Raw genomic sequence first — 27607 nt, 5'->3', positions numbered from 1 at the left:
ACCTAAGTAAATCAGGTTTGATAGGAATGTGACACAAAGATAACTTGTACCTAGGCACTAACACTATTGGAAACGAAAAACCCCACCCAACGAATATTGATTCACGAATGAGAAGTATAAGGATGATGCCATGAAGCCAGTTGTTCTTCGATAAGTCGTTTTCAGTTCTTTAAAGAACCATGGAAGAGAGATTATCTCACCAACACACACACACAAAGTGCGGCAAACAAGAAGTTTTATTAATCTGAATTGTCTCCCTTACATGTCTGGTTATGCCTTTATTTATACTAACTCTAGATTTAAATAAACCCTAATGGACCCCCCTTAGGTGGACTTATATGAAGCCCATTTACAAATTGACTCAAATAAGTAATAAAAACCCAAAGACTAAGAAGAAAATAAAAAAATAAAAAAATTATCATCCTAAATATGTTAGAATCAGATTTGTCACCATTAAAAAGTTCCAAATAGACTAGAAAATCTGATCTGAAGGTAGAATTAATTCTGAAGTCTTCTTTCCTTGTTATAGTTAGGATGAACAAGGAATCTTTATAAGAAAATGATTTTGAAACATTAATGAATCCTTGCCACACTTGAAAAATTATATTGCAATCCATTAAAAATCTTTGTAGAATTAGGATATTCCCAAAACAAGCTGCCACATTCTTTTAGAAAAAGAATCCTAGCCAAATAGAAAGTCTACAAGTCAAAAGGAAGTAAATAAGAAAATTCGTACAGCCTCTGTGACCCGTATTGAGATGCCTTCCCGAACTCTGATTAACTTGCAATTTAAACCCAAGGTAGGACATGTCAGGAGACTCCACGTAAAATTTCAGCTCGATCCAACGATCGGATTAAAAATTATGATTGTTGCCATAAAAGTGGATAGTTGCACATTTTATGTAAAAATCCGAATTTGACCTTTCCTGGATCGTATCACTCCCGATGTGGAACTTAATTTACAAATGCAACCATGATGAAGATGCTGGAAAGAATGAATTTCATGATGGGAAACATGTGTGACAGACTTGAGAAGGTGGGAAAACATGGTAACATGGCTGGAACATTTACCCATTGTGAGAAAGGTTGGGGCTGAACCGAAATCAAACAATAACAGTGGGGCCGAAAGGCCAAGGTGGGATGATTATGAGGATGTTGATGATGATGGTGATGATGGTTTTAAGAATGAGACCATAGGCCATCAAGATGGTTTTCGGCAGCTTAGAAACCGAAGGGATTTCATGTATTTCGATGAGGTGTTATGGCCAAAGAAAAAGCGAATTAAAAAGGAGAGGTGGTATCAACGGTAGAGAAATAAAGAGATTATTGTTCTAAAAATAGAATCCAAGAGTCTATCCCGTATTCTAGGGGAGATGAAGCAAGAACTTGATGTGTTAACAGCAACATTTAATGCCCAACAAGCTTCAGAAAAAGAGGAGAAAAAACATGCAATGATGATATACGAAATAGAATGGCTGCTACTTTCATCCAAAGTTGTTGACGACGATTGTTGGCAAGAAAAGAACTCCAAAGGCTTCGAAAAGAGGCTACAAAATTGTCCATTCAACTTGTTGGAGATTCAAGGATGAATTATCTTGAAGAGAGAGGGAATGATATGATCCAGGCAAGGTCAAATTTGGATTTTGATGTAAAATGTGCAACTATCCACTTTTACGGCAACAGTTATAATTCTCAATCCGACCATTTGATCGGGCTGCAATTGTACGTGGTGTCTCATAACATGTCCTAACTTGGGTTAAACGTTTAGATCAATCGGAGTTCTGGAAGGTATCGCAATATGGGTCAACAGAGGCTGTATGAATTTTGTTATTTACTTCCTTTTGACTTGTGAACTTTCTAATTGGCTAGGATTCTTTACCTAATTAGGATGTGCTAGCTTGTTTTGGAAATATCCTAATTCTACAAGGATCTTTAATGGGGTGTAATATAATTTTTCAAGTGTGGCAAGGATTCATTAATGTTTCACAATCCTTTTTTTACAAGGTTCCTTATTCATCCTAGCAAAAACAAGGAAAGAAGACTTTAAAATTAATTCTACCTTCATATCAGATTTTCTAGTTTATTTGGGACTTCTTAAGGGTGAAAAATCTAATTCTACCATGTTTAGGATGATATTTTTTAGATTTTATTTGTTTTTTATTTGTTTTTTTCTTAGTCTTTGGGTTATTATTACTTATGTGGGTCATTTGTAAGTGGGCTTTATATACGTCCACCTAAGGGGGGTCCATTAGGGTTTATTTAAGTCTAGAGTTAGTATAGATAAAGGCATGACCAGACATGTAAGTTAGACAATTCAGATTAAAAATATTCTTGTTTGCCGCACTTTGTGTGTGTGTGTGTGTGTGTGTGTTGGTGAGATAATTTTCCTTTCATGGTTCTCTAAAGAACTGAAAAATAACTTATCAAATAACAACTGTCTTCGTGACGTCATCCTTATACTTCTCGTTCGCGAATCAATATTCGTTGGGTGAGGGTTTTCCGTTTCCAATAGTGGTGGTGCCTAGGTACAAGTTATCTTTGTGGCACACTCCTATCAAACTTGATTTTCTTGGCTTTCCGGGAATTGATGTCTTTGCGTATGGGTTGTGTGACCACTTGATCATGAGGTTCGCATCAAGAGCATTAGACATGTGGCCTACCGATCAAGGTTACCTCTCTATTTGGAGAAAATACACAATGTATTCCATGTGTCATTATTAAAAAAAAACAGAAAATTGATCCATCATGACTTCTACTGCAAGTTTCGATATAGATAAAAGAAGATTTGACGTTGTAAGTGAAGCCAGTGAAGATCTTATATCAAAGTGAGAAGGAACTAAGGAATAAGAAAGTTCAGGTAGTAAAAATCTTGTGGAGGAACTCACAATTTGAAAAAGAAATGTGGAAGGAGTCGAAAATAAGGAGGAAACATCCTATATTATTCTCTGCCACAGGAACGTCTTTTGAAATTTAAAGGATGAAATTTCTAAAGGGAGGAAAATGTAAACACCTAAGACATGAGATTAAGTAAATAGAGAAGAACCCATTTGGTAAAATTTAAAAACTCTAACATAAAGTATTATAACACACATAAGTGGGTAATGAGAAATTAAGGTATAGGAAGGAGAAAGGGATGAGGAGACTATATTGAAAATGTATGAACAAGTGAGGGACAAGGAAAAAAAAAGAAGACAGGAAAGCTCGTAAGCCCTAGGAAGAGAAGGGGGCTGATGGCAGAAGGGAAGAAAGGGAAAGAAGAAACCATTTTTCTCTCTTCCAACACCTCCTCTCAAAGAGAACAAGTAGAGAAACACATACAATCAGATCTATAGACAAAAATAAAGAGTTGAGGGAAGATTAAACGCCCAAAAACCAAACAAATTTAGGAAGAAAAGAAGAGGGGGTTAGCAGCAGCAGAAGAGAGTGAAGAGAGACCAAAAGATTTGAAGGAGAAAGAGTTTGGAGATGGAGAAAACATAGCTAGGAACAAACCTAACATCCTCCTAGATAAACTTCTCTAGCTCTTAGATTAAGGTTCTTGAGGAATTTTTCTGGGTAGATGGAAGGTAAGGATAAAGTGTGAAGGAGAGATGAAGAAGGCTTGATAATGTGTTAGAAAAATTGAAAAACAAAATGAGTAAAGAAAAGGCTAGAAAGCCTTCTGCCAAACCTGGAATTAGTGATGGGGAAAAACTTTTTTATGCTAAATTATGCATGCATGTTAACATAACAAGTGTAAGATCATACAAAAAGCAATGATGTGCTCAAACTCAAACACACAAACAAATTCTTATAATCCATGCTCTTGTAAAGCTTATTTTTTGAATGATTGAAATCTCATGTGTGATTATTGATGTACAAATGATATCATGTATGTAGTAGAGATAAAAGAACAAAAAAAATACATGAAAAGTGATTGTTTATGTATTGAACATACAAAATCAGAAATCTAGACAGTGTTGTTAGCTAACTTGTGACTAGAAGTTGACCTAGTTAAAGGTAGAATTTTGGATATTGCCCCCCATGAAAGTTGTAAAATTGGATGTTAACTTTTAAATGGGACTGAAATCACCTAAATTGGAGCTGTAGAACTCTAGATATTGGTAAAAACATGAAGATAGGTCAGATTGAAAAATCTTGGGCATAATGTACACCAAATTTTAAACTGAAAATTTAGGTTTGTAGCTAAGAAAATTTGAGGTAAATATCTTCATGAAAAATATGTTTAATTATATTACATTTCACAAGGAAACCTTACTCCATTTGAAGCTATAAAACTCTAAAAATTGATAAAACACTAGGGAGGGGTTAGGTTGTACATTATAAGACAAACCCGTATACCATTATATGTCGATGAATTTAAGTGTGTAAGTGGTAGAATTGGGTTCAACCCTCTTCATCAAAGCTGTGTCATTGTGCTTTGACCTACTAAAGAAATAAACCCCAAATGAAATTGAGTTCTACAACTAAATAGTGTTCTAGAGCACTTGTCATGTATTGTTTGAACATAGTGAGTTTTGATATGAAGTTAAAAAAGGTAATTCTTGTGTAAAGAATGAATATGTAAACTTGTTAAAGAATATACTAACAGAAAAATATTGGTATGGTTCAGAGGGAACATTGGGTATAGGGTTTTCTATCGGAGGAGCTCCCTCGACCAGAGAAGGAGGTTAGTGAAATCGTCTATATAATGAATGAAGTCAAATCTAAATTTTTGAATTTATGATGAATACTGAAACAAGAAAGTAATGTGGATAAATTATGAATATAATATAAGATTGATGTAATTGGAATGCTTTTGTAACGAGCAAAAAACTAATGTGTGAATCGTTTCTGATAATTTTCGAAGTTATCAAAAACTAATGAATTTGAATTGCTTGCAACTCATGAAATTAGATCTGTTGGTTTAGTGATGAATAATGATCATGTTAGTAATATGGATGATTTATGAATATGATGTGAGGTTAGATAAAATAGAGTGCTTTCGCAAAGCCAATGTTGGGATTATTTCGAGGTCTCGGAAATTAATGAATTGGAATTGCTTTCGCAATGAATGTTGAGATTATTTCTAAGGTCTTAGAAACGAATGAATTTGAAATGTTTTCACTATGAGTGAAAGCCAATGTTAGGATTGTTTCCGAAGTCTTGAAAACCAATGAATTTAAATTGCTTTTATAATGAGTGAAAACCAACGTTGGGATTGTTTTTGAAGTCTCGGAAACCAATGAATTTGAATTACTTTCACAATAAGCGAATGCCAATGTTGGGATTGTTTTGGAGGTCTTGAAAACCAATGAATTTGAATTTTTTTTGCAATGATCAAAAGCTAATGTTGGGATTGTTTCTGAAGTTTTGGAAACCAATGAATTTAAGTTGCCTTTATAATGAGCAAAAGCCAACATTGAGATGATTTTCGAGGGTTATGGAAAACATTGTTCTATAAAGACTAGGATGGTGAAGTTGTCGTGAAGATTTTGAGTGATCTTGCATATTAGATGATTTACACATATGTGCATATATGCTCTATGTAATTATTGTGAAAGGCATTATCATCACTCATGAGAACTCCTATAAGATTTGATAGGAATAATGAGTGCTCTCATTTTTGTTACACTTAAAAGTAAAATTATAATCGCAATATGAAATTTTGCTTAACTAATCTTTGTTGTAGGACCTTCGCATATTGGTGGACCAAGTAATTAGGTGATTGACGAACTTCAGGACTTCAAGAACTTTTGTTGTGCATGTAATAGCTTTTATAAGTTAAACTAAATAAAACAATAACTATTTTCTTTGTAATGATGTTATTCTTATGTATGTATGTCTTATGTAAATTGATAAGTTAAGTATTTTTGTAACTAATTTCTATACGCATTTAGACTAACTACTATATATATATATATATAGACACACACACACACACACATCTTAGGATGAAGATGTATGAGTGATTTAATAGGTTCTCTTTTTATCTAGCACATGTTTTGAGCTATATTCTCGTGAATGTATATGATACTAATATTGGAAGATGAAATGTATATATGATGTTGAGAATGATTTTGATGTCGAGATGACACAGAATGGGTACTAAGGTGAATGACCTATGTTATTATAAAGACTTTGACATGTAGGAAATTGTTGATACTCAGTATGTCCAATTATAGGGGAAATTCTGCTGAAATTTCGGTAAAAATTTTAGTGAACCTTGTATGAATCCAGTATTAAAAAAAATACTTGACTGTTGAGATATTGAAAAAATTTTCTTTCTTACTGGTGTTGGTTTGAACACTAACAACTTGACCTGAGAATGTTGTTGGTGCAGAGTATGACCTCTTAAAACATAGATGTTGGCAAATCCTGCAAAGTCTAGGTATGAAATTTACGTAAGCTTTTAACTTCTTCTTCTTCTTCTTCTTCTTCTTCTTCTTCTTTTTAATCTTTGACAAGTTCATATAAGCGTTTAGACTTGTTTGGACTTGACAAGCTAATTTTGTGTGGGAACTTTTTGGAAAGTTTGCTTAAAAACCATGGTTAATGGACATATTTGAATCCAAATTAAAGATAGAATTCACTAACTTTTAAAATTAAAAATTTATTGGAAATTATTCTCCAATAAAAGTTTTTTTAACATGGAATATTAACAAAATTTTAAAAAAATAAGAGTTAATGAAAAATTGATCTTAAAGAATCTTTAGTTTACATGTTTTTGTAAAGCCCTAAATCCTCTTTCCCACATTAAAAAAAAGGTACAAGATTGTCTTGTAATTTATATAGTGGGGAGATGAAAAGTCATATATAAGTCTATACAATGGCTTTAGGCTTAAGCCATATGCATTTGCTTGCTCTGTTCGTAACTGGTTTTGAATTTGTTTTTGTTTTTTGCTAACTTATTTTGAACTTCAACTTGGATTTATGATAAAATAATTTTTTGGCCCATAAAAAATAATTTTTTTCCAACCCATTTATTTATATCCAGTCCATGAATAAAAAGAGTTTGGACAATGTTCTTCTTCTTCAACCTAAATCATTTTTTATACATAAAATGTCAAAATTTAAAGCTAAAATAAACTATTGGTTAATTTTTTTTATGACATGTAATTAAAGCAAAACTGCAATAATTAATTTTAGTAACTACCATAATTAATTTGTATCACTTTTGGTTCTAAAATCCACTCTCAAAAAAGGTGGAAGGAAAGTTTTTTACATATAATTTTGCAAATTCTTCTTCACCTAAGTTTTTTAGCTTATTATCAGCTCTATTTTTCCTCTTTGTATTTTCTTCATACTCTAAAACTTAAATTCAATCTTTATAGAGAGTTATTTTATTAATATTTTCTCAAGCTCGTGAGCTTTATTTAGAAGTGATAGGATTGACAATATTTTGTATGAACTTAAAGATGAGTATTAAAGCTTTAAAGACAAAGTATTGATCCTTCACAAGAACAAATATTCAGCTTAATTAGATTTCAAGTGCTTTGACGAGTGTCAAAGTCATGCAAATTTAAACCTTTAAAGTAAGGATATAATCCCATATAGATACAAGTATTAGAGCTTAATTTCTCAATCAAGACAAGCTATTTAAGTTTAAATTAAACAAACCAAGTAAAGATGTAAATTTTAAGTCCAAAACACACACTAATTCTAAAAGTAACTAAAATTAGGGTTTTGTTTATGATCTAAACTAATTAAAATAACTTAGAAAGCTAAGAAATAAATTCTAAAAATTAAGAGGCCAATCGACAGAATGTTAAAATAATAAAAAGAAGATTTTCTTATAAAAAGTATTCCTCAAGTATAATTAGACATTAATTATTGAATTTAGATATGTTTTCTAATATGATTTGTGATAATAAATAAATCATTTATGAAAAACAATAAGTTTTTCTACTTATCCTTACCTTTTAATTAACCTAGCATTCGTGCATCAATTAACCTTAATCACATAATAATCTTCATTAAGCATGCAAGATTTAATTATGATAACATTAAAATCAAGATTGATGCAATTGATTCACGATAATTAAACATGTATGAAGAGTTAATCTAATCAAGACTTATTTTTTCCAAATAACAAATAATCAAACATGGGTTTGAAAATTAGATTTGCTACTTAAGTTAATTAGTTATGAATCCATCATAACTATGTTATAGAATGAAAACCAAAAACATATGTTACAGATCATATAGAATTTAGATAGTTAATTATTAAATTTAATCATAAAAAATATAAGATATTCATGTATCACAATCAAATATAAAATAATTTTAAGCACATGTCCTCATGATAATTTAAAATCCAAGAGCACTGACCTTTTAAAATTAAAAACTAAGCTTGTCGGAAATTTAGAAAAGAAAAAGGAAAAGGATATAAAAAATAATAATTCTGAAAACAATAGAATCCCTCCTTCTCTTTTTATATGTTTTGAATGTGATCCCCCTCTTTTTTAGAGGTTAGGATCGATTATATATGGAGTTAAGGAAGTGGAGAAGTTTCCTAGTTAATAACTAACTCCTAATCATATTATTTTAATATTTCCTTATACAAATCTAATTTTAATGACTTGTGCATTGACTTTAACCTTTTAAAGATATTTCTTGATCATATGACACCCTTTCTATATCATTAATGAATTGTCATGTTATCATCCTAACATAGAAAGATTGGTTGGACTCGAGCTAGTTTGCTGGTAGATTTCAAGCTCAATTTCAAAGATGTTCTCTTTCGTAAGAATGAGTTACTGGTCCTACCATATGTGGATAAAAAGCTTGAGATGTTTAGTTTTTAGATCAACTTGAGTCGCAACAAAATATCATTTGTAGCTTCAAATATAGTCTAAATAGTACACGAATGTCTCGATTAACAAATTTGCTTTGACAAATCCTAATCCTACCAAGACTTTTTGTTCAAGTTGGATTCCTAATGCAATTAGGATTTGAACTTCTTAGATCCGGTGACTTGTCCCAATGTTCTCTTTCTAGTTATTTGCTGGAAATTGTGCTCAAAATGCTTCATTTAACTTCGTTTTACATTTTGTATCTACATAGCACTATAAAGCACAAAATAAGTTAAATGAGCTATTATAAACATAAAAACACGTATAAAAGACTAAAAATAAAATACTAAAAAGATAGAATAATATAAGTGTATCATGCTTCAATAAGTACACAACTTATACTAGTTTAGATTAATTTTAATATATTATATGCTTAGTATACATGTTGGTATTTCGTTTGATTTTTTTTTGCAAGTCTCAATACATGCTTATTATATATGTTACTAATTGATATAAAAAATATATAGTGCATGCATATAAACTAAATAATTATGATCACCGGTACTTCTATGATATCAAAAAGTTCCATATTTGAAATCGCTTGGTATTGTGATATCTTTTGTTTTTTTGCCTAACCACAAAGAAAAACTGTTTGATTAGCCAAATATGCCCTGAACCTTGTATATAATTGTGTTTTTAACCTTGATTTTATAGAAGCTAAAATAACCTGTATTTTTTTTTGGTAAGTTGACGTATGTATTAAAAGAAGAAGATACAAACATTATAAGGGGTATACCCCAGATTTACAATGATAACAAAAACATAAAACAACAGATGACTACAGGCTAGCTACCGACCATAAAACTGAAACCTCACTAGATTCGTTAAGGAAACCAATACAACCAGCTAACTATCAAATTAAGAATCTATGTTATTCACCCTCCAAGCTCATTGGATCCTTTTGTTTTCATTTGTTGGTACGACATTCCTCATCAAATCAAGCTTATCACGAATAATACATTCGATTTGATTAAAGACCAAATTCGAAGTTTTAGACATTCCAGCAAAGATCCTTGCATTCCGTTCTTGCCATACATGATACACTGTAGCTGCGAAACTAAGTTTACGAGAAAAATTGACGAAACTCTTGCCATGCCAAGAGACAGTGGCCCATCGAATCCATTCATCCCAGCCTTTTGTCACTCTTGTCATGCTAACCTGTATTTTTTTATTCATGGAGACCTACTTTTCATTTCATGCAAAAATCTGTACCATATCATTTTTAATCAAACACATTTTTAAGCTAATTTTTTTGAAACCATAACTAAAAATGTGTTTTCTTAAACCTATTTTTTTATAACTGCAACTGTAAAAACTACCACAATATTAAACACACAAGAAAGGCTAATAGTTTGGTATTGTGGTAGCTTCTGCTTTTTGCATAACCATAAATAAAAATCATTTGGTTAGTCAAAATAACTTTTGTTTTTTTTATTGGTCCACGTATGACTATGTTTCAAAACCTGATTTTATAGAAGTTAAAATAACTTATTTTTCTTTCATGAAAACTTATTTTTCATTTGTTTTGCACACAAACATCAATCTCTTTTAGCAAAACAGGAACCGAACATCTAGTGAAGTGCCTGAACGAAAAACAGTTAAAAGAGGGTATAAAGCAACTAATAAGCCACAGTGCAAATGATGACAATGCTCAGTTTACAAGTACTCAGAGGCTTAACACTGGTGAAGATTGGAAAATCAACATGCTCTGGTACATTTTAAGACATAGCAGTGACAGAAAGGCTGGATTTAACATTTGAACCTAAGACTATGCTATGGCAGGCTTCTTACAAGCTATTTTTGCAGGATTGTGCTTTGTCATTACAAGAACAGCAGTAGAAATTTTACAGCGTAAGACATTTTGTCAAAAGTTGAAAAGGTATTCATATGCAACAATAATGAAGTTGCAACCAATTTAACTTTGTATTGCTTCGGTGAGTACCCCAGGATTACACGTTGGGATGGGGGAAGCTTCTCAAAGTTAAGCCACTGCTGTAGGATTATATTTCTCATTTAATTGGTAATGGAAGAATAATCTTTCTTTGGTACTTCTGGGTTGGGAAACAAAAATGGTTTTCTCATTCTGATACTTTTAAGTTGTATGGTTAAAACGTCTGGCACTCAAAATTGCTCATAGGATATATTTTTGATCCTGGTTGGCCTCAATAAGAGGCATAATTCGAGGCATAATTCATAGCCTTTTTCTTGAGTGTGGATTCTACTACTAAATTTTTACCATTTAAAGTTATGTATATATTTAACCAATTAACTTTTATAGATTTGATTTCTGTAATTGTTGGTGAAAAGATTAGTTTGAATAGTAATCATAGTGAAGACACTCTATAAAAGTGTGCGACAACATATTAAAAAGAGAAAAACTGTGTATGAAACTAAAGCCAATAAAAAATACAAACATGTTGTATTCCAACCAGGTGATTGGTTTGAGTACATATGTGCAATGAGAGATTTCTAGCCTGGAAAAAGTTCAAATTACAACCATGAGGAGATGAGTCTTTTCAGATCGTTAAAAGGATAAATGACAATGCTTATAAAATTGATTTTCTTGTTTAGTATGATATTAATGTTAATTTTAATGTTTCTGATTTTACTCTATTTGATGTAGATGATGATTCAAGGTTGAATCTTTTTCAAGAGAGGGGATGATGAGGACCATCCCAACACCAATCTTAATTATGTCAAAGATCTATTGGAGGTGCCAAGTGGACCAATTACAAGAGCTAAATTAGTAAAGAAACTTAAAGAGGCATTGAATGAACTTATTTAAAACATTTAGGTCAAGATGAACCTAGAGAAGTTTGGGGCGTCAAAGGAGCATGAAGGACAATCTCTAATTCATCTAATTCAAATCTAAGAAGAGCTCAATCCAAGTCCTAATGGGGGGTTGATGTGTTCGGCCCAAAAGTCAACCCTGTTTAGGCTTATTTTCCTAATGTTACAAGGATTACAAGTCAACAATTATTCTTTTATTTTGTGCAACGTAATTCAGTTAGATTTGATCTTTAATGGGAGAGGACTTTTATAATTCAAAAAAGAAGTTTCCTAGTCCACCAAGAAAACTAATGGGTGACAGATTTGTTTCCTAAACTAGGAAGGATTATTTAATGATTCTCCTAATATAGAAAATGAAATAATTAATTCAACAACTAAGAAGGAAAGAATCATTGTTTTTATCCAAGTAAATAAGGAAACCAAGTTCTACAAGGAAAAGTTAGAGGGGCAACAAAAGTTTCTAAGTCAGAATTGATTTTCCTAGTCTATTTAGAATCTCTAAAGTTGACAACTCTTTCTAAACATGTAAGAAAGGCTTACTCGGCTATAACACCTTATAAACTAGAAAAATCAGATTTAATATCTTTTATTTTATTTGTTAATTATAACGACAACTCTGAATCTTTATTTTGATTTTTATTTTGGGCTTGTTTAATTAAGGGTTTAAGTTTAATTATAATAGCTTTATACAAGTACACAACTTGTGTCCATTAGGGTTTTAGAAGCTTAAGTTTCAGTATTTATAACTTTCTTATTAGACATGAATTGGGAGACTTCTGGATAATTAACTCTCTTTTGCGGCAAAAATTTTTTGTGTCAATAAGATATTCTCTCTTCTTTGGTTCTGTAAAGAACTGAAAATAACTTATTGAAAAACAACTGACTTTGTAAGGTCATTCTTATACTTCTTGTTCGCAAATCAATATTTGTTAGATGAGGATTCATTTCTAATAGTACTGGTATCTTTATATCACACTCCTATCAAATCTGATTTACTTGGCTTTCCGAGAATTGATGTCTTAGAATATAAGGTGCTTAACAATGTTATCAAGGCATTTGCATCACAAATTCCATAGAATGATATGTATTCTTATGGATTTAGAATATGGATGCACTCCATTTTGTGTTTGTGGAGTCCAGCAAAACATTAAGATCTAGCTCACCACCATAAACAAAAGCACCCATTGTCAATTACAGAGCCATTGAATTGGAGCAAACTAACAGCTCAAGTAGCAACAATTGATTGCTACAAATTAAAAGATAATTTATAAATTGGAAATTAATATTAACTACAAGCTCTTTATGCGTCCATGGACCCCTACCCCTACCCTAAGAAAACAAAAATGCTCTCCGTTCCATGTAAAGCTTCATTACAAGTCACCAATAAACTAAACAAACATATACAAGGAAACCCATATCCATCTAATAAATGAACAACGCATAAAAAGAAAAAAGAAAAAAAAAATGAAGGTTTGAATCAAGATCATTCTCTTGAAAGAACTAGTTGGTTGGAATCCATCAAAATTCGAACAAGCGGATATCCGGTTGATTTGGATACCATTGCCATCCATAAGGACAAGGGAACTTTAGATGCACGCCCATCTATATGTTTGCATCCCAAGTCTTCACAATTTTTAGTCTCAGGATTTTGAAGATCTCGCCTTCTAATCATGTCTTTCGAGATTTTTATATGCTGAAACGGTAAGCCGTCTATGTGCTGATTAAGTCAATTTCTTTTTTAATTAATAGCAGCTGAAAAAGGATCCATGTAGAAAATTTGGTATGAAACAGAGGCAGGCGACATACATGCTTGCCAACAGCCCCATGTTCGGCATGGGTAACTTGTTCAGAAAAGGCAGACCGTGGTGTTCTCTCATCACATCAGGTTCAAAATATTACACAATCAGAATCTCAAAAGCCTACATTTGAAGAAATAAATTACATATATGAAACACGCAGACCAAAAGAATTCTGAGAACATCTACTAGTTGTTTCGGTGGCTTAACTGCTGATGATATTTTGCAAACTAGGCAGCAATTTGGTTCAAGGAAAGAGAGAAGGAGATTCATTCTTTCAAAGGAAAGCTATAACTACTTAAAGATCAGTCGAGGCTTATTGTTTTGACAGCAATCTCTATTTCATTTCACCTGTCATTACAACGCCCTCTCCTCCTCTCTTTCTTTTCCTAGCATGTAGGCTGAATCACTCTAAAGAGAGAAAAGAAGAGCTATTCCTACAAAATGAAACTACTACATCTGCAGAAACCCTACAACCTAAAATGATTAAGATCTGTGAATAAATTCACACTCCCAAGAAGTTACATTTATGATCTACAAGCTTGGTCCCATTGAGGGGTTTTCCAGATGAGAATGTCACCGTATAAATTTTCTTCCTTCACGTCCACATATCCTTTACTTTTCAATACCTACAAGGTTAATTACAAATACGACTTAGCTTTTGCTTCCTCTTTGCCAAAGATGTTTAAAGTTTTGACAGTGTAAAGATCTTTCTTGCTTTGCGTAAATAACCCAATATCAAAGATTTAAATAGTCGATACCTCTCCTCTCCCAGATTATCTAAACATTGGTTTAAATCGCTTTTTTAAGTAGAAAGCAGCAAATATCAGTTCTTGACAACGAAAATCAGTTGATCAGTTTACCTACAATAAATTCACAACATGATTTTCTCCTCTACAAATATTTAATCCCACTAAGTGTATTAAACTTGATGTATATGACACTTTTTTTCCGAATTTGCACTTGATTATTAACCTTCTCATTCAAAAAGAAAAGGCCAAACCAGAAAGTAAATGCTTAAAGAACACAGGATATATTTACACAGGACCCACAACAAAAGAAAAAAAACTTACATGAACGATATTTCAAATCAGATTGCCTAATAAGCAAATAAAGGAAACATAAGGGGCTCTTTGGATTGTGGTTATGAAAACAAGTATGCGGAGGATTTCATGATTAGAATCATCAAACAATTTATACAGCAAGAATCTTAGGTAGAGGCTTTTGGTGTTAATTTCCACATGCTTCTTAGTTTTTACTACTATTGCTTGAGAAAAAAAGGCAAAACAGTATTTCCATAAATTTTAGTATCTATTCATTTTAATTAAACATAATTTTTATCATTTAGAAAAACAAACAAACAAACAAACCCTCTCAATGACACATTACCGAACTATTTTCACACCCATGCCACAACAATGACTACAACAACGGGCAAGACAAAAGCCAACATCTTTTGGACCAAAGTGCTATGTTTGAAAAAAATTTCATCCTAGTCAAAAAAATGACAGACAATATAGCCGTGAGTCAATCAGATAGAGTACTGGAGAGCACTAAGGTACATACCAGTATCTCATAGAAGAGCCTGGCACTCTCTCTCTTGGTTCTTCCTTCCAAAATTTGCAATAAATTTAGAACTTCCTCCTGTCTTCTTTTCTTCTGTATCAGAAAACTTGCATGCAAGCATTTCACTGCCACTCTGTCAAGTAAATTCAATGGAAAAAAATTGAAGCAAGAATCAGACTTTGACGCTTCAGATGAATGAGAATATTGCAAACCTTTATCATACCTGGTTCTTTCTGACCACCCATCTGCAATACATACAAAGATGAGAATCCCATGTGTGGTGATCTGAATGGTCAAAACAAAAAAAAAAAAAGTGGACAAAAAATTGACTTGTCATAGTTCTTACAATGCTCCTGGTTATCTCCAGACGTATTCATGTCCTGGAGAAAATAGAAACAATATCATATATCAGTTCAATAAGCTTACACCCAGATGTATAAGAATCTGAGAAGGATATTAATGCACATAATGCCTGGCATGATATTTTGACTTGTCTTCATAAACTTTACCACTGTCACTGCTTTACCTCATTAAGCAGATTGAAATCAAGTTCTTGATCCAGGCTACGGCAAATTTCTTTCTCAACAGTTTTGGACCTTAGTCCATCTGCATCATAAATATCAGGTCTCTCAGGGCTCTCAAAAGACCTCACCGATGTTGTGCACTGAATAGGTGTTTCTGGAGCGATTGCCATTTGCTCTAAAGAGCCACCAGCAGTGGGAGATTCTGCTATATCTAACTTTCCAGGACGTTCCAAAGTTTCAGCAAATCTACTAGCAGTAGGAGATCCAGACACATTTGACTTCTCTAGAGTCTCCACAGTTTCAACTGATTTTCCAACAGTATAAGATTCTGACATGTCCGAAAGTTCCATGGTCTCAACCAATCTAGCACTAGTAGGACATTCAGACACAAACTTTTGTGGAGATTCCAAGATCCCAGCTGATTCTTGAATCAACATATTTTCTGCAGTTTCCACAGTTTCATCTAATCTGCCAACAAGAGGAGATCCTGAAACATTTAACTTTTCCAGATGCTCTGTATTTTCCACTGACCCTCCAATGTTTTGAGACTCTGAAGCATCCAACTTTTTGGAAGGTTCCTCTATTTCAACTGATCCACCAACACTCTTGACTGTTTCTGGAATTTGTAATTTCTTTGTGCAAAAGAGGGATCCAAGCTCTAGTGAAGCACCTGTTCAAAACAAAGTTAAAGAGGACAGCACAAGTGTACTATGCTACAGAGGAAATGACAATGCTTAACTTACAAGGAATCAGAGGCTCCAGGAAACACTTGTCAAGATTGGAAAATCGACAGGCTTTCCAGACAGCAAAAGCAGTATGAGGAAGCTTTCTTCGTTTGGACATCAAGTCACCTGTGTTTTCTATGCATTCCTTAATTACGCTGTAAAGTTGAACAGGAATGTTATCCACCCTAACATTGGTCATTTGACTTTTCAGCAACTTAATTCCTCATAACACTCCCATTGTGTTCTTAAAAAGTCAAGTTTTAAATGTGCAATCATGTCTTTCTAATTGATGGTGTTAAGTTAAACAGAAATGGCAGGACATAGGACTAAAAGTAATATCATTTTTTGTTCAGAAACATATTATATAATCAGTTCTATATGGATACCCAACTTAAATTGTACGACACACATGCAAGCTCTGTTATTAGAGCTTTAACTATGGAAGAATTTAGTTGATGTGAGAACAGCCTTATAAACATTTGAAATCCATACCTCCTACATATTAAAAACCATCATTTAACATACTGCAACATAATATTTTATTGTACCAACTTGTCTCACCAGAACATGATATTTGTGTTCAAAGGAAAAGGAGTAGCCATATTCAATAATGATAATCCATATTTTCTTTCATGATGTAATATAGCAGAAGACAATTGATATGGACAAGGCATTGAGTCAGACAATAACTCTAGGCACATACATGGATTAACAATCAGAAATAACCTCGATTGAACACATGAAAAAATTGTAAGTACGAATGAAAAATGACATACTTATTAGGAAACACTACCACATCATCAAAGAAACACTTTCTTTTCCTGAGAACACGAGCATGCTCCTTAGCAGCCGGTGTAGAAATAACCATAAACTCTGGTGTGTTAGCTCCTGCATGGAGGAGATTTTTTGAATAAACATATTTGTCAAGAACTTAGCCAACGAAGATATGCTATAATTGTGCAACCATTTTCACCTAGATCTGCAAACTACCACCCTCATCCTCTTCCCATCTCCCAATCTACTCCACCACAAATAAAAAGGGTAAGCAAAAGGATTCCATCTATGCTATAACAGGCATAAAATATGTGATTTAAGACATACAACAATCCAATTATTAACGCTGGTAAGTTATTTATACCTCACATGTTCACAAAATAAATGTTGCAAAAATCCCAGCTCAAAAAGATAAGATTAAATTGTGTATTAAAATTGATAGGCAATTATAGAAAATTATCAGTTATCATTCCTTTCCAATAAATTTTTTTATTTCTATCAGGGAAAAAAAATTAGAGGAATTAGATCCTGAAAGGTTATGAGAAACATGAACTCAAAATCCTCTTCACCTGAAACATCTTTGAACTTGGATTGAGGAGTGGTGTCAAGTTTTATATACAATGGGTGATCTTCTGAGACAAGTTGCTGCTTTCTTTTTCCCAATGTTGTTGTTTCTGGTAAACTTGTGTTCCCTGCATTGCTCTGATGCTCTTCATTAAATAGTCTAGCATGTTCTGGAGGCTCCTCAACCGCAAGAAATGTATTAGCATCCATACATTCTTCTTGAAAAAATCTACTCTCTAGAAGCTTCTCTATGGATACTTCTACATCAGACACATTACCATCATTTAAAACACTTTGCGTTTCATTTTCTGATTGTTCCACACCAGGAACCTCTTTTTGCTGCTCCTCAGATTGGTGATATAGCTTAGCAAGCTTTCCAGGTTCTTCCTCTACCCCACCAAACATTTCAAGGTTCAGAGATGCTTCCTGACAGACACTGTCATCACAAAGCTTCAGCACACTCATTCCTGCATGTGTTTCATCCGAACCTATGTTATCTGGAACCTTTGAGTCCTCCTCACCAGTTAAATGATCTTCAACAAATGATTTTCTAGTGTTTGTAGGCTCCTCCTCAACCTCAAGAAACATTTCAAGGTCCTCACATTCATGATGAGAGAACATACTGCCTTGAAGCTTCTCCATGCTTGCTTGTAGAGTGCTTACACGACACAATGTGCCTTGCTCCATAACATCCACCAAATGAGATGAAAAAACACTGCAACATGAGTATAAAGTGAGTAAATGTTGAAAACATCATAACATCCTAATTGACATATGAAAGGGGGGGGGGGTTTATGGAAATGCAGGAAGGCATCTAGAACAACAGAAAAAGGAAACTTTAAGTTCAAGTTCCATACTCTTCATTCATGCTGTAACCTGAAGACCAAGTATCTCCACAGGCAGCAAATTCCTCACAGTGATCCTTCAAATATGATAATATTAGTATTATAGGTGCACAGATCTGTAGGAATTTAATAGAGCAGTAAATGTACAAATCTTATGAAAACTATGAAGTTGGAGTAGTAATGCTGATCAGAAAAAATTTCAGCCATTAAAAATCGTTAACAAAAACAAAAAGAAGCACCTTGCAAGAATCCAAAATGGAAGGACTGACCTATAGATGTTAAACACTCAAAATTCAGATATAATCTTTTAAGATAATCTGACTGTCTAGCAGATACCTGGTTTAGAGAATATTTCCCTACACCCCTAGTTTTCCACATGCCATCTGTTGCATTAACAATTAAAAGGGTTAATATCTGAAGTAGAAAGAAGCATACGAATTAACTAAACTAAAACATTCAAAACTTTTAAAGAAATATTTACATGGAGATTCTCACTGATGTTATGTAAACAACTGAAGTAGACTGAAGTATTAATTAAACAAGGAAACTCCAATACCTTTAAGTGTAATTTCTTCGTGGGGCATCACATTGCCTCTGGGAGGTAGAAGAAATATGAATACAAAAACCAATCAATAGAACAAAGAAATGATTAAGCTCTTCAGCCCACAGATAAATAAACCATATAGCTTACCCAATAGTATCTTCAATAATCTCCAGATCAAAAGCATCAAGTTCAAATCTTTCTGGTAGAGTAATAGAGAAGCAAGGTGCTTGCAAGGTTTCCACATGTATCCCATCTTTATTACAGAGCACAAAGTCCTTGACGTTAAGAAGAACTTTGTTGCAGTCATCAAACAGATATTCAACTTTTTTGGAGTATATTCTGACTACACCAAGAAGAAGGTAGGCCAGTACTCTATATGTAACAACATCAAACCCATCTTGCAAAATTTTATCTGTTTAAAAAGACATAATGGAAAGCCAGGATGTTATACAGAAATAATGACCACAATCATAACTTTTGAGACCAGCATTCAAACAGTAACTGTCATATCTACAGCCATATTCCAAATATGTTATTTTGGGGTTAGTTTATGAAGAATTTGTTATTTTAGGACCACATATTTAGGAAGAAACTTGAAACTTAAATGGAAGAAAATTTTTCCTCATTATATTATCTTTTGGGTTTAGCTTTTTTCCATTTTGGCACCTAAGATAAAGCAGCCTAAATTAAAAAATAAAATTTTGAAGATAGGGTTCTTATTCTTTAATCAAATAAATAGAAATTTCAGTATTTTTTGGGTTATGTTGTGTTCCTCATCACTTGGCTCTATGCTAATATCAGCACACAGACAAGGTGCTTTTACATTAGAATCAATGTCTTGTAAATGTCTACAATCCTGCAAGAGATACCAAAGGATATTCAACAGATCTAATTCTAAACAAAATCTGACTCACTTTAGATTTGACCAATGCTATTTGCATACAAACAACAGAATATGCAGCTTGAAAAGATAAAAAAATGAAATCATACGGAAAAGGTAACTTTTAGCTTACATTTACAGCAGCTGATCTTATAGGCTTTTCCATTCAATAAAATTTAAATGCGCTTGGATTTGCTTTTTTCCTTTTTCCTATAGATTGCTTTCTAATTATAGTTCTCAAAAAGAGGGCATGTGAAACTGATTGCACCAGCATTTAGACCCCAATATGACTTGATTAAAGCATAAACTCATCCAGGCTTCAACTAAGTGCAGAATAGTTCACATTTTGCCTGTTCATGAACTCAGAGACCTATTTATTGAGGTTGATCTATCTCTAGAGCGCTTATAAATTCTGACAGATACTGAACATAGCTTGAATTTGAAGTTGAGCATATAAGCATATAACTTCATAGTCATACCAATATATAGCGATCTCCATTTGATTACCAAGGCTGCCTATGGACCCTTACTGCCTAGCCTACAATATCTCCTCTTTAATTTTGGTTCACTACACTTGGTTATCAACTAGACCACAAACCAGACACTTTTTGAGCATGCTTTGGTCATTGAATCCAAACTTGCTGCCCTTTAATCCTCAAATATTTAAACATGTAAAATGTAAAATTGTGCATGCCTGAACCAAATATTTACTCTTCACTCAATTTGATAGGCTGCTATCTGCTACAAAGTACAAGATAGTTGGAGTAACTTTACATTATAATTCTCCTAAATGAAAAGTAATATAAGAGCACAGAACACCATTTTAACTAGCATAGTCCCGATCCTCTTTTGGTGGACAAAAATCAGTTTTATATGAAATGTGGATCATTGCAGTCTATTATTTATCTCTTCGCATGACAACTATCCACAGCTTGACACAGATAAGAGATTAGCAAAGTCCAGCGGCAAAGATAAACCTTCCCATATTAAACTTGTTCGTTGATATTGTCCAACATCATCTCCCACACTCTTATATCCACTTCTCTAGGCAGTACCAAGAAAGCAAACAAACTAGTGCGGGCTAAATTGGAAGGCAAAAGGCATTTTATTTATTTATTTATTTTGGAACCAATTAAATTACTGAATTGAAAAATTCATTTTAATTAGCATAATCTACAAATATAGAATTAGGACTGGAAAAACCTCCTGTAATTTAGAGTAAGAGAAACACCGAGAAGCCAAAATAAAGATAACCTAGATTGCAAAATGTGAGTTTAATTGCCCCAAATCAAAACCATGAGCCAAAAAAAAGTTGTTAGAAGCCCCTAATTCGGCCATTACAAACAACAACTTGTACAAGTCAACATTCTAAAATGGACACATAAATTGTGGAATAGAACAACAAATAAAGAAAGAAAAACAAAAGATCCCACATAAGCAAAACCTTCCCCATTGTTTTCTCGAGAAACAAACATAAAGTAAGCCCATTTATTCTCTCCTTATAATTATAATTGAGACAAGAGAATATTGTGACGGAAGAGGAAGTATATTAAAATAGTAATATAAAAAGGGAGGGTTGCTTACCAACGGAGGAGGAGATATCAGTGGAAGTGACTTGTGCTTTTTTAAGCTTTTTGAAGTAGTAAGCAGCAACCCAAATGGAACCAAGTGGACCTTTCCTTGACAGAAGGCAGTGTGAGTAAAACATTCCTTCCCTTCTCACTCTCTCTCCACTTGTGACTTTGCTATTCAAAATACTAATATTATTACACAGAAAGATTGTGGTAAAGAGAAGAAGAAGAGAAAAGGTACGGTAACTGCAAGAAGAAAAAGAGCCGTCTTTCTTTTAAAAAATATCATCCTTTTAATAATAATAATATCAACAACAATAATAATAGCATATCACTAAAAATCCATAGACTTTTTACCATAAATTATATTAGTTTTATTTTTTATTTTTTATTTTTTATTTTTTTTGCTAAATATTTCTTTGGCTTTTTGACAATTAAAGTAAATAATTATCTTTTTTTTTGTCAAATTAAACATGTTTGTCATACCCAAATACATTGAATCTCATATAATTGTTATTGTTGTTGTTGTTGTTGTTGTTGTTATTGTTATCGTTATTATTATTACTTGAGTCATATATGGTTGTCAGATTAAAGTAACGTGAGTCTTTATTTTCATTATTATTATTACTTGAGTTAGGTACGTTTGTCAGATCAAAGTAACGTAAATCTGGCATATTGTCATACTCAAGTAAACTTGGGTTTGACATATTTATCAGACCTAAATAACATGATTCTAGTATGTTGCTAGACCCAAATAACATGAGTTTGACATGTTGTCAAACCTTACTAAATTTGGGTATAGTATGGTTGTTATTGTTATTGTTGTTGTTGTTGTTGTTGTCGTTGTTCCTATTATTATTATTATTATTATTATTATTATTATTATTATTATTATTATTATTATTATTATTATTACTTGGACATAAACTGTATAATGAAACTAAACATATATATAGTCTAATATTGTTAAAAAAAAATATAATATAATATAATATTGTCGTCAGTTAAAAATCATGAACAACCACCTATTAAATAAATGTTTTTTTTTCAATGAGTTTGAGTAAAAAAAATATAAAAATGATTCAAATTCATAAAAAAAGAAAAAGAGAGAAGATAAAATTTCTATTGAAGCAATAACGAATTCATAAGCATAAAAATTAACTATTTCAATAGGAAGATATGATTTAAATTTTTAGATCTAAAACGTTAGATTAGATTTTTGTGATGATTTTTTTTATAAATAATTTCTAAACTTGGATTTTTGTTTATGATACTTTAAGGATAGTTTAAATATTTTTTTATAAAAAATAAAAATAATAATAATTAGGATTTTTGTTTAAAAAACTTCAAGGATAGTTTAAATTTTTTTTATAAAAAATAAAAAATATTTATAAAAAAATTAATTAGACATGACTGCCAGACTCAAATCGATTAAATCTAGCAAGGCTATCAGCCTAAGGCGCTTGGATGTGGCATGACTGTTGTTATTATTATTATTATTATTATTATAATTGTTATTGTTGTTGTTGTTGTTGTTATTCATTGTTATTATTATTATTATTATTGTTGTTGTTGTTGTTGTTATTATGATTATTGAAGTAAACTTGGGTTAGACATGTTTGACATACTCAAGTAACGTGGGTCTAAAAATTATTTATAAACGAAGTATAAATAATTTATTAACAACAAATCATCACAAAAATCTAATTTAATGTTTTATATCTAAAAATTCAAATCATATACTTCCATTGAAATAATCCATTTTTTATATTTAAGAATTTGTTATTCCTTCAATAGAAATTTTATCTTCTCTCATTCCTTCAATAGAAATTCTATCTTCTCTTTTTTTTCTCTTTTTTTTTCTTTTCTTCTCTCTCTCTTTTTTAACTATATATTTTTTAAGTCAATGCCTGGGTTTGACATGATCCAAGCACCTGAGTTTGGCGGCCATACCAGACCCAAGGCTCTTGAGTCTAATATGGATGTCAAACACTTAATTTTTTTTTAACATTTTAAAAAGAAAATGATATTGACTTGCTGTAGAGCACGGGCCAATATACTAGTAATTTATATATTTAGAAACATTTTATTTGTTCTTTTATTTTCTTAAAATGTGTTGAGAAAAAAAAAGACAAGAACAAAATTTATGTGAGGGAATGACAATAATGTCTTTTATTTTATGTTCCAGCCTTTTGATGGACATATGAGAGTTTGATTTTTTGTTTTAAGTAATTTATTTGTATCATTGTTGATTTGTTGCTAGGTGAGAATAATTCTTTCTATTATTTTAGTGTTTTTGTTGTAATACTTTTTTTTTTAATGATAAAAGCCTTTCTTAAAAATGCATCTTTCATAGGTTGTTTATGCCTAAATTAACAATAGGGCTTTTCAAAAATAGAAAATAAATCTTTGTTTTTGTATAATTTATTTGTAAATATAGCATTACTCATTTTTTTTTTATAAATTTAAAATTTTGAAAAAAATATTGAATTTTGTTTCTTCAAAAATAAAAATAATGAATTTATAAATTAGTTTACATGGGTTTTTTTCCCCAGTAGTATATATGATTTGAGAAATGTTCAAAAGCATCATTTCCTAAGCTTTTTTCATATTTTAATTATAGATTCTTAAATAAAATTCTCATTTCGGATAATATTTTTTATAGTTTTAAGATATTCAATTAATGATTTCATCCTCCTTTAGTTATAAGAACATTTCTTTTAGCCTAGTATGTTGGAGGATGTTTAGAAGGTGATTGAGAGATGTGTTATGTGCAAGAAGGCTAATGGCAAGGGTAATTCATATGGGTTGTCTATGCCATTATCTTTTATAGAGCTGCCATGAATGGATATTAGCATGGACTTTGTACTTGAGTTGCCTAAAACACGTGGAAATGATTAAGTTATGGTTGTGATTAATCAATTCTCCAAAATATCACATTTTATACCTTTCCACAAAACTGACGATGTTGTAAAGATTGTTGATTTGTTCTTTAGGGAAGTTGTACGTTTGCATGAAGTCCTTAAAAGTATTGTATTTGATCGTGATGTAAATTTCTAAGCCTTTTTTGGATGATTATTTGGAGGAAGCTTAAAACGAAACTATTGTTCAGTACAATATGTCATCCATAAACTAATGGAAAAATCTAACTCTTTCTTCTTTATTGCAAGCTGTTATAAGTAAAAATTTGAAGAGTTGGGACACTTGTTTGCCTGTTGTGAAGTTTGTTTATAATTGTAATGTGTATGGAGCTACGAAATTTTCACCATTTAAAGTTGTGTTTTCATCCTTATGTTCCTATTGATCTGGTTCCTATTCCAATTCATGAAAAGACTTCCATGGATGGGGATAAAAAAGCATAAATGATGAAAAAACTTCACAAACAGGTTCGATCTTATATTGAGGAGAAAACAACAAAGTATGCCAAAATATGCTAATAAAGGAAGAAAAATGGTCAGATTTGAGTCGGGATATCTTGTTTGGATTCATCTTAGCAAAGGCATATTTCCAAGAAAGTAGAAGTATAAATTGATGCCAAGAGTTGATGGACCATTTTGGATTATAAAAAGGGTGAACGATAATGCTTACAGGTTGACCTTCCTGGTGAGTACAATGTTTCAGATACTTTTAATATAAAAAACTTGTCACCTTAATTGAAAGATGTTGGGGATTCTAATTTGAGGACAAGTCACTTTCAACTCGAGGGTGATGATATGCATCATGATTCTAATATGGAAGAGGCTAATTCTAATGTGCATGGACATTCAGATGGTCTAATAACGAGACCCCAGACGTCACAACTACAAAGTTCCTTAACAAGTCAAATTAGCGTGACTGAAGCTGTAATGAGTTTAAAGGCTTGTAAATTGAATGAAAACGGTTCAAATATTTTTGTTTGTTTTCAAAAAAGGCTTGGGGTCATGATTTAGGATTTTTGGATTGTAATATCCCACATCAGCGAGTGAGGACTTGAGGGAAAGCTTTATATGAGCATGCTCACCTTGACTAGTAAGATGCATTTTGGGGTCATGTGTGGCTGCCAAGAACAAATTCGTGAGGCCCGTGGGCCAAAGTGGACAATATCTTGCTAGTGGGGTGAGGTGTTACATTTGGTATCAGAGCCCAGCTCACTGGTTGTCCGATGGTGCCAACGGGGTCGTCGGGCTCCTTAAGGGGGGTGGATTGTAATATCCCACATTGATGGGTGGGGATTTGGGGGAAGACCTTATATGAGCATGTTCACCTTAACTAGTAAGACGCATTTTATGGTCATACGTGGTTGCCAAGAACAAACCCATGAGGCCCGTGGGCCAAAGTGGACAATATCTTGCTAGTGGGGTGGGGTGTTACAATATTATTGTGTTGCAATGAATATTAAACCGACAATGCGATGTTAATTGGGCTATCATGAATTTAGGCTACTAATGAATGTAGTATGAGTATTATAAAGGATCTACTGTTGTATTTTATTTAATGTAATTGTGATGAATGATTGTATGAGTATTACGACAGATCTACTATTGTATTTTATTGAATGTAATTGTGACGAATGGTTGTATGAATATTATGAAGAATCTACTCTTGTATCTTATTGAATGTAATTATCACGGATGGTTGTTTGGGTATTACGAAGGATCTACCGATGTATTATATCGAATGAAATTGTCACGAATGGTGTATGAACATTACAAAAGATCTACCATTGTATTATACTGAATGTTAATTATCATGGATGGTCGTATGAGGATTACGAGGGATCTATTGTTGTATTGTATTGAACATTAATAGTCATGAATGGTTGGATGAGTAACACAAAGGGTGTAGTGTGACATGACCAAAAGATTGATGTCTTCTCATAAGTGTATGAGTGTCAAAGTGTTAAATAACCCGGCAAGACCGAGGTCGAACCATAGGGAGGTTAACTATAATAATAATAATAATAATAATAAGAAGTTGAAGAGAGCTTTAAGATGTGATATTGATATACGGTTAAACAATGATAAAAACAATTGTCAAGGTTAGAGGATCCACTAATGGTATTTCAAACAAGTATAGTATTAAACTCTTATTACTCAATTGAAAACCATACACAAAGAAGGTTCCAATCGGATTATAAATTGTTAATATGATTACATTAGTTAAGTAATGCTAATACTTGTAAATGTTGTTAGGTATTCATGATTATAACTTATGTTAACAACAAATCAAGTTCCTTTCATAGCATAAGTGTCGGTTATACCATACAGTTTGGGCTATGAATGTGTCAAGTATTTGTTGTACCAAGATTATACAACATAAATCTAGGTTAACCATTTAACAAGCAAAGATGCCTAAATGCATGGCAAATGCCTCCTTTTATAGGCCAAAATTTGGAACTATTAATTTGATGACTAATTGTTGAGTGGGTGGCCATATCTTGACTTGGTGACAATCTTTATCTTCTTGTCTGAACAAAATGTCATTGATAACGTCAGAATTTGAACATATTTTTGCCATGAAAGTTCTAGGAAATTGTCTCAACTTTTCAACAGTAAAAGAATCAGTGCATTTGGACTTCTGGAACTCGAGATATGGGCTGAACACTGAAAAGTGTCTGGGGTGCAGGACAAATTTTGACTTCTCCGTTGTTTCTAAGATTTGGACTTCCAAATAGCAGAATTGAGTCTTGCATTCCCATGAATGTTTTAGGCCTATGTCTTAGTTTTCTAACCATATAAACCAAATTAAACTCCAAGATCTACAGCTCCAGATATGACCCAATGACTGAACAGTGTTCCAGTTTGAACTGAATCAACATCTCTTTTCCAAACTTAACCCTCTCTTTGTCTTCTTAATTCAGTAGTTAAACTCATCAATCAATCCTTTGATTTATGTGATAGGCCTGCATTTAAGATGAACATTTACCATAAATTAAGGTGTCTTATAGTATCAAACTTGTTATTATAAAACATGCTTTACTTAAGGAGTTATTGATACTTTAAGTGCAAAAAGATGATATAAAACCTTGATAAAAATACACTTTTAAGTACTAATCATAACACAATAATCTATCCACCTCAAATAGATCATTTCAGAACATTAACATTTTCATCATTGTTTCAACATTCAACAAGAACCTAATCGACATTTCATAGTTGTTTCGACAATCATCAAGAATTCAATCAAACACTTCATCATCTTTTCTTCATTCAACA

At 32.3% G+C, this 27607-nt stretch overlaps 1 protein-coding gene across 2 annotated transcripts; it reads right to left on the bottom strand.

Annotated features, from left to right (window-relative positions):
• Window positions 1-13466: 13466 nt before the first annotated feature.
• LOC133671656 (sister chromatid cohesion 1 protein 2) lies at window positions 13467-21672 on the bottom strand. 2 transcript variants are annotated; one of them, XM_062092469.1, is made up of 13 exons: window positions 21427-21671; window positions 19110-19374; window positions 18975-19012; window positions 18755-18801; window positions 18431-18495; window positions 17579-18288; window positions 17012-17123; window positions 16254-16390; window positions 15513-16180; window positions 15333-15366; window positions 15210-15231; window positions 14987-15119; window positions 13467-14049 (listed from the first exon to the last, which is right to left on the bottom strand). In XM_062092469.1, exons 1-13 carry the CDS (start codon window positions 21548-21550, stop codon window positions 13948-13950), a joined length of 2457 nt encoding a protein of 818 aa, XP_061948453.1. In that variant the 5' UTR covers window positions 21551-21671; the 3' UTR covers window positions 13467-13947. The 2 variants fall into 2 exon arrangements, with proteins under 2 accessions (XP_061948453.1, XP_061948454.1); XM_062092470.1 differs by lacking the exon at window positions 15333-15366 and having other exon boundaries at window positions 15210-15271; window positions 21427-21672.
• Between the last annotated feature and the right edge of the window lie 5935 nt (window positions 21673-27607).

The sequence above is a fragment of the Populus nigra genome, chromosome 13 (assembly GCF_951802175.1).
Source record: "Populus nigra chromosome 13, ddPopNigr1.1, whole genome shotgun sequence".
NCBI classification, from domain to species: Eukaryota; Viridiplantae; Streptophyta; class Magnoliopsida; order Malpighiales; family Salicaceae; genus Populus; species Populus nigra.
Note: the sequence above shows the minus strand (reverse complement) of the source record. Positions and strands in the feature narration are given on the sequence as shown.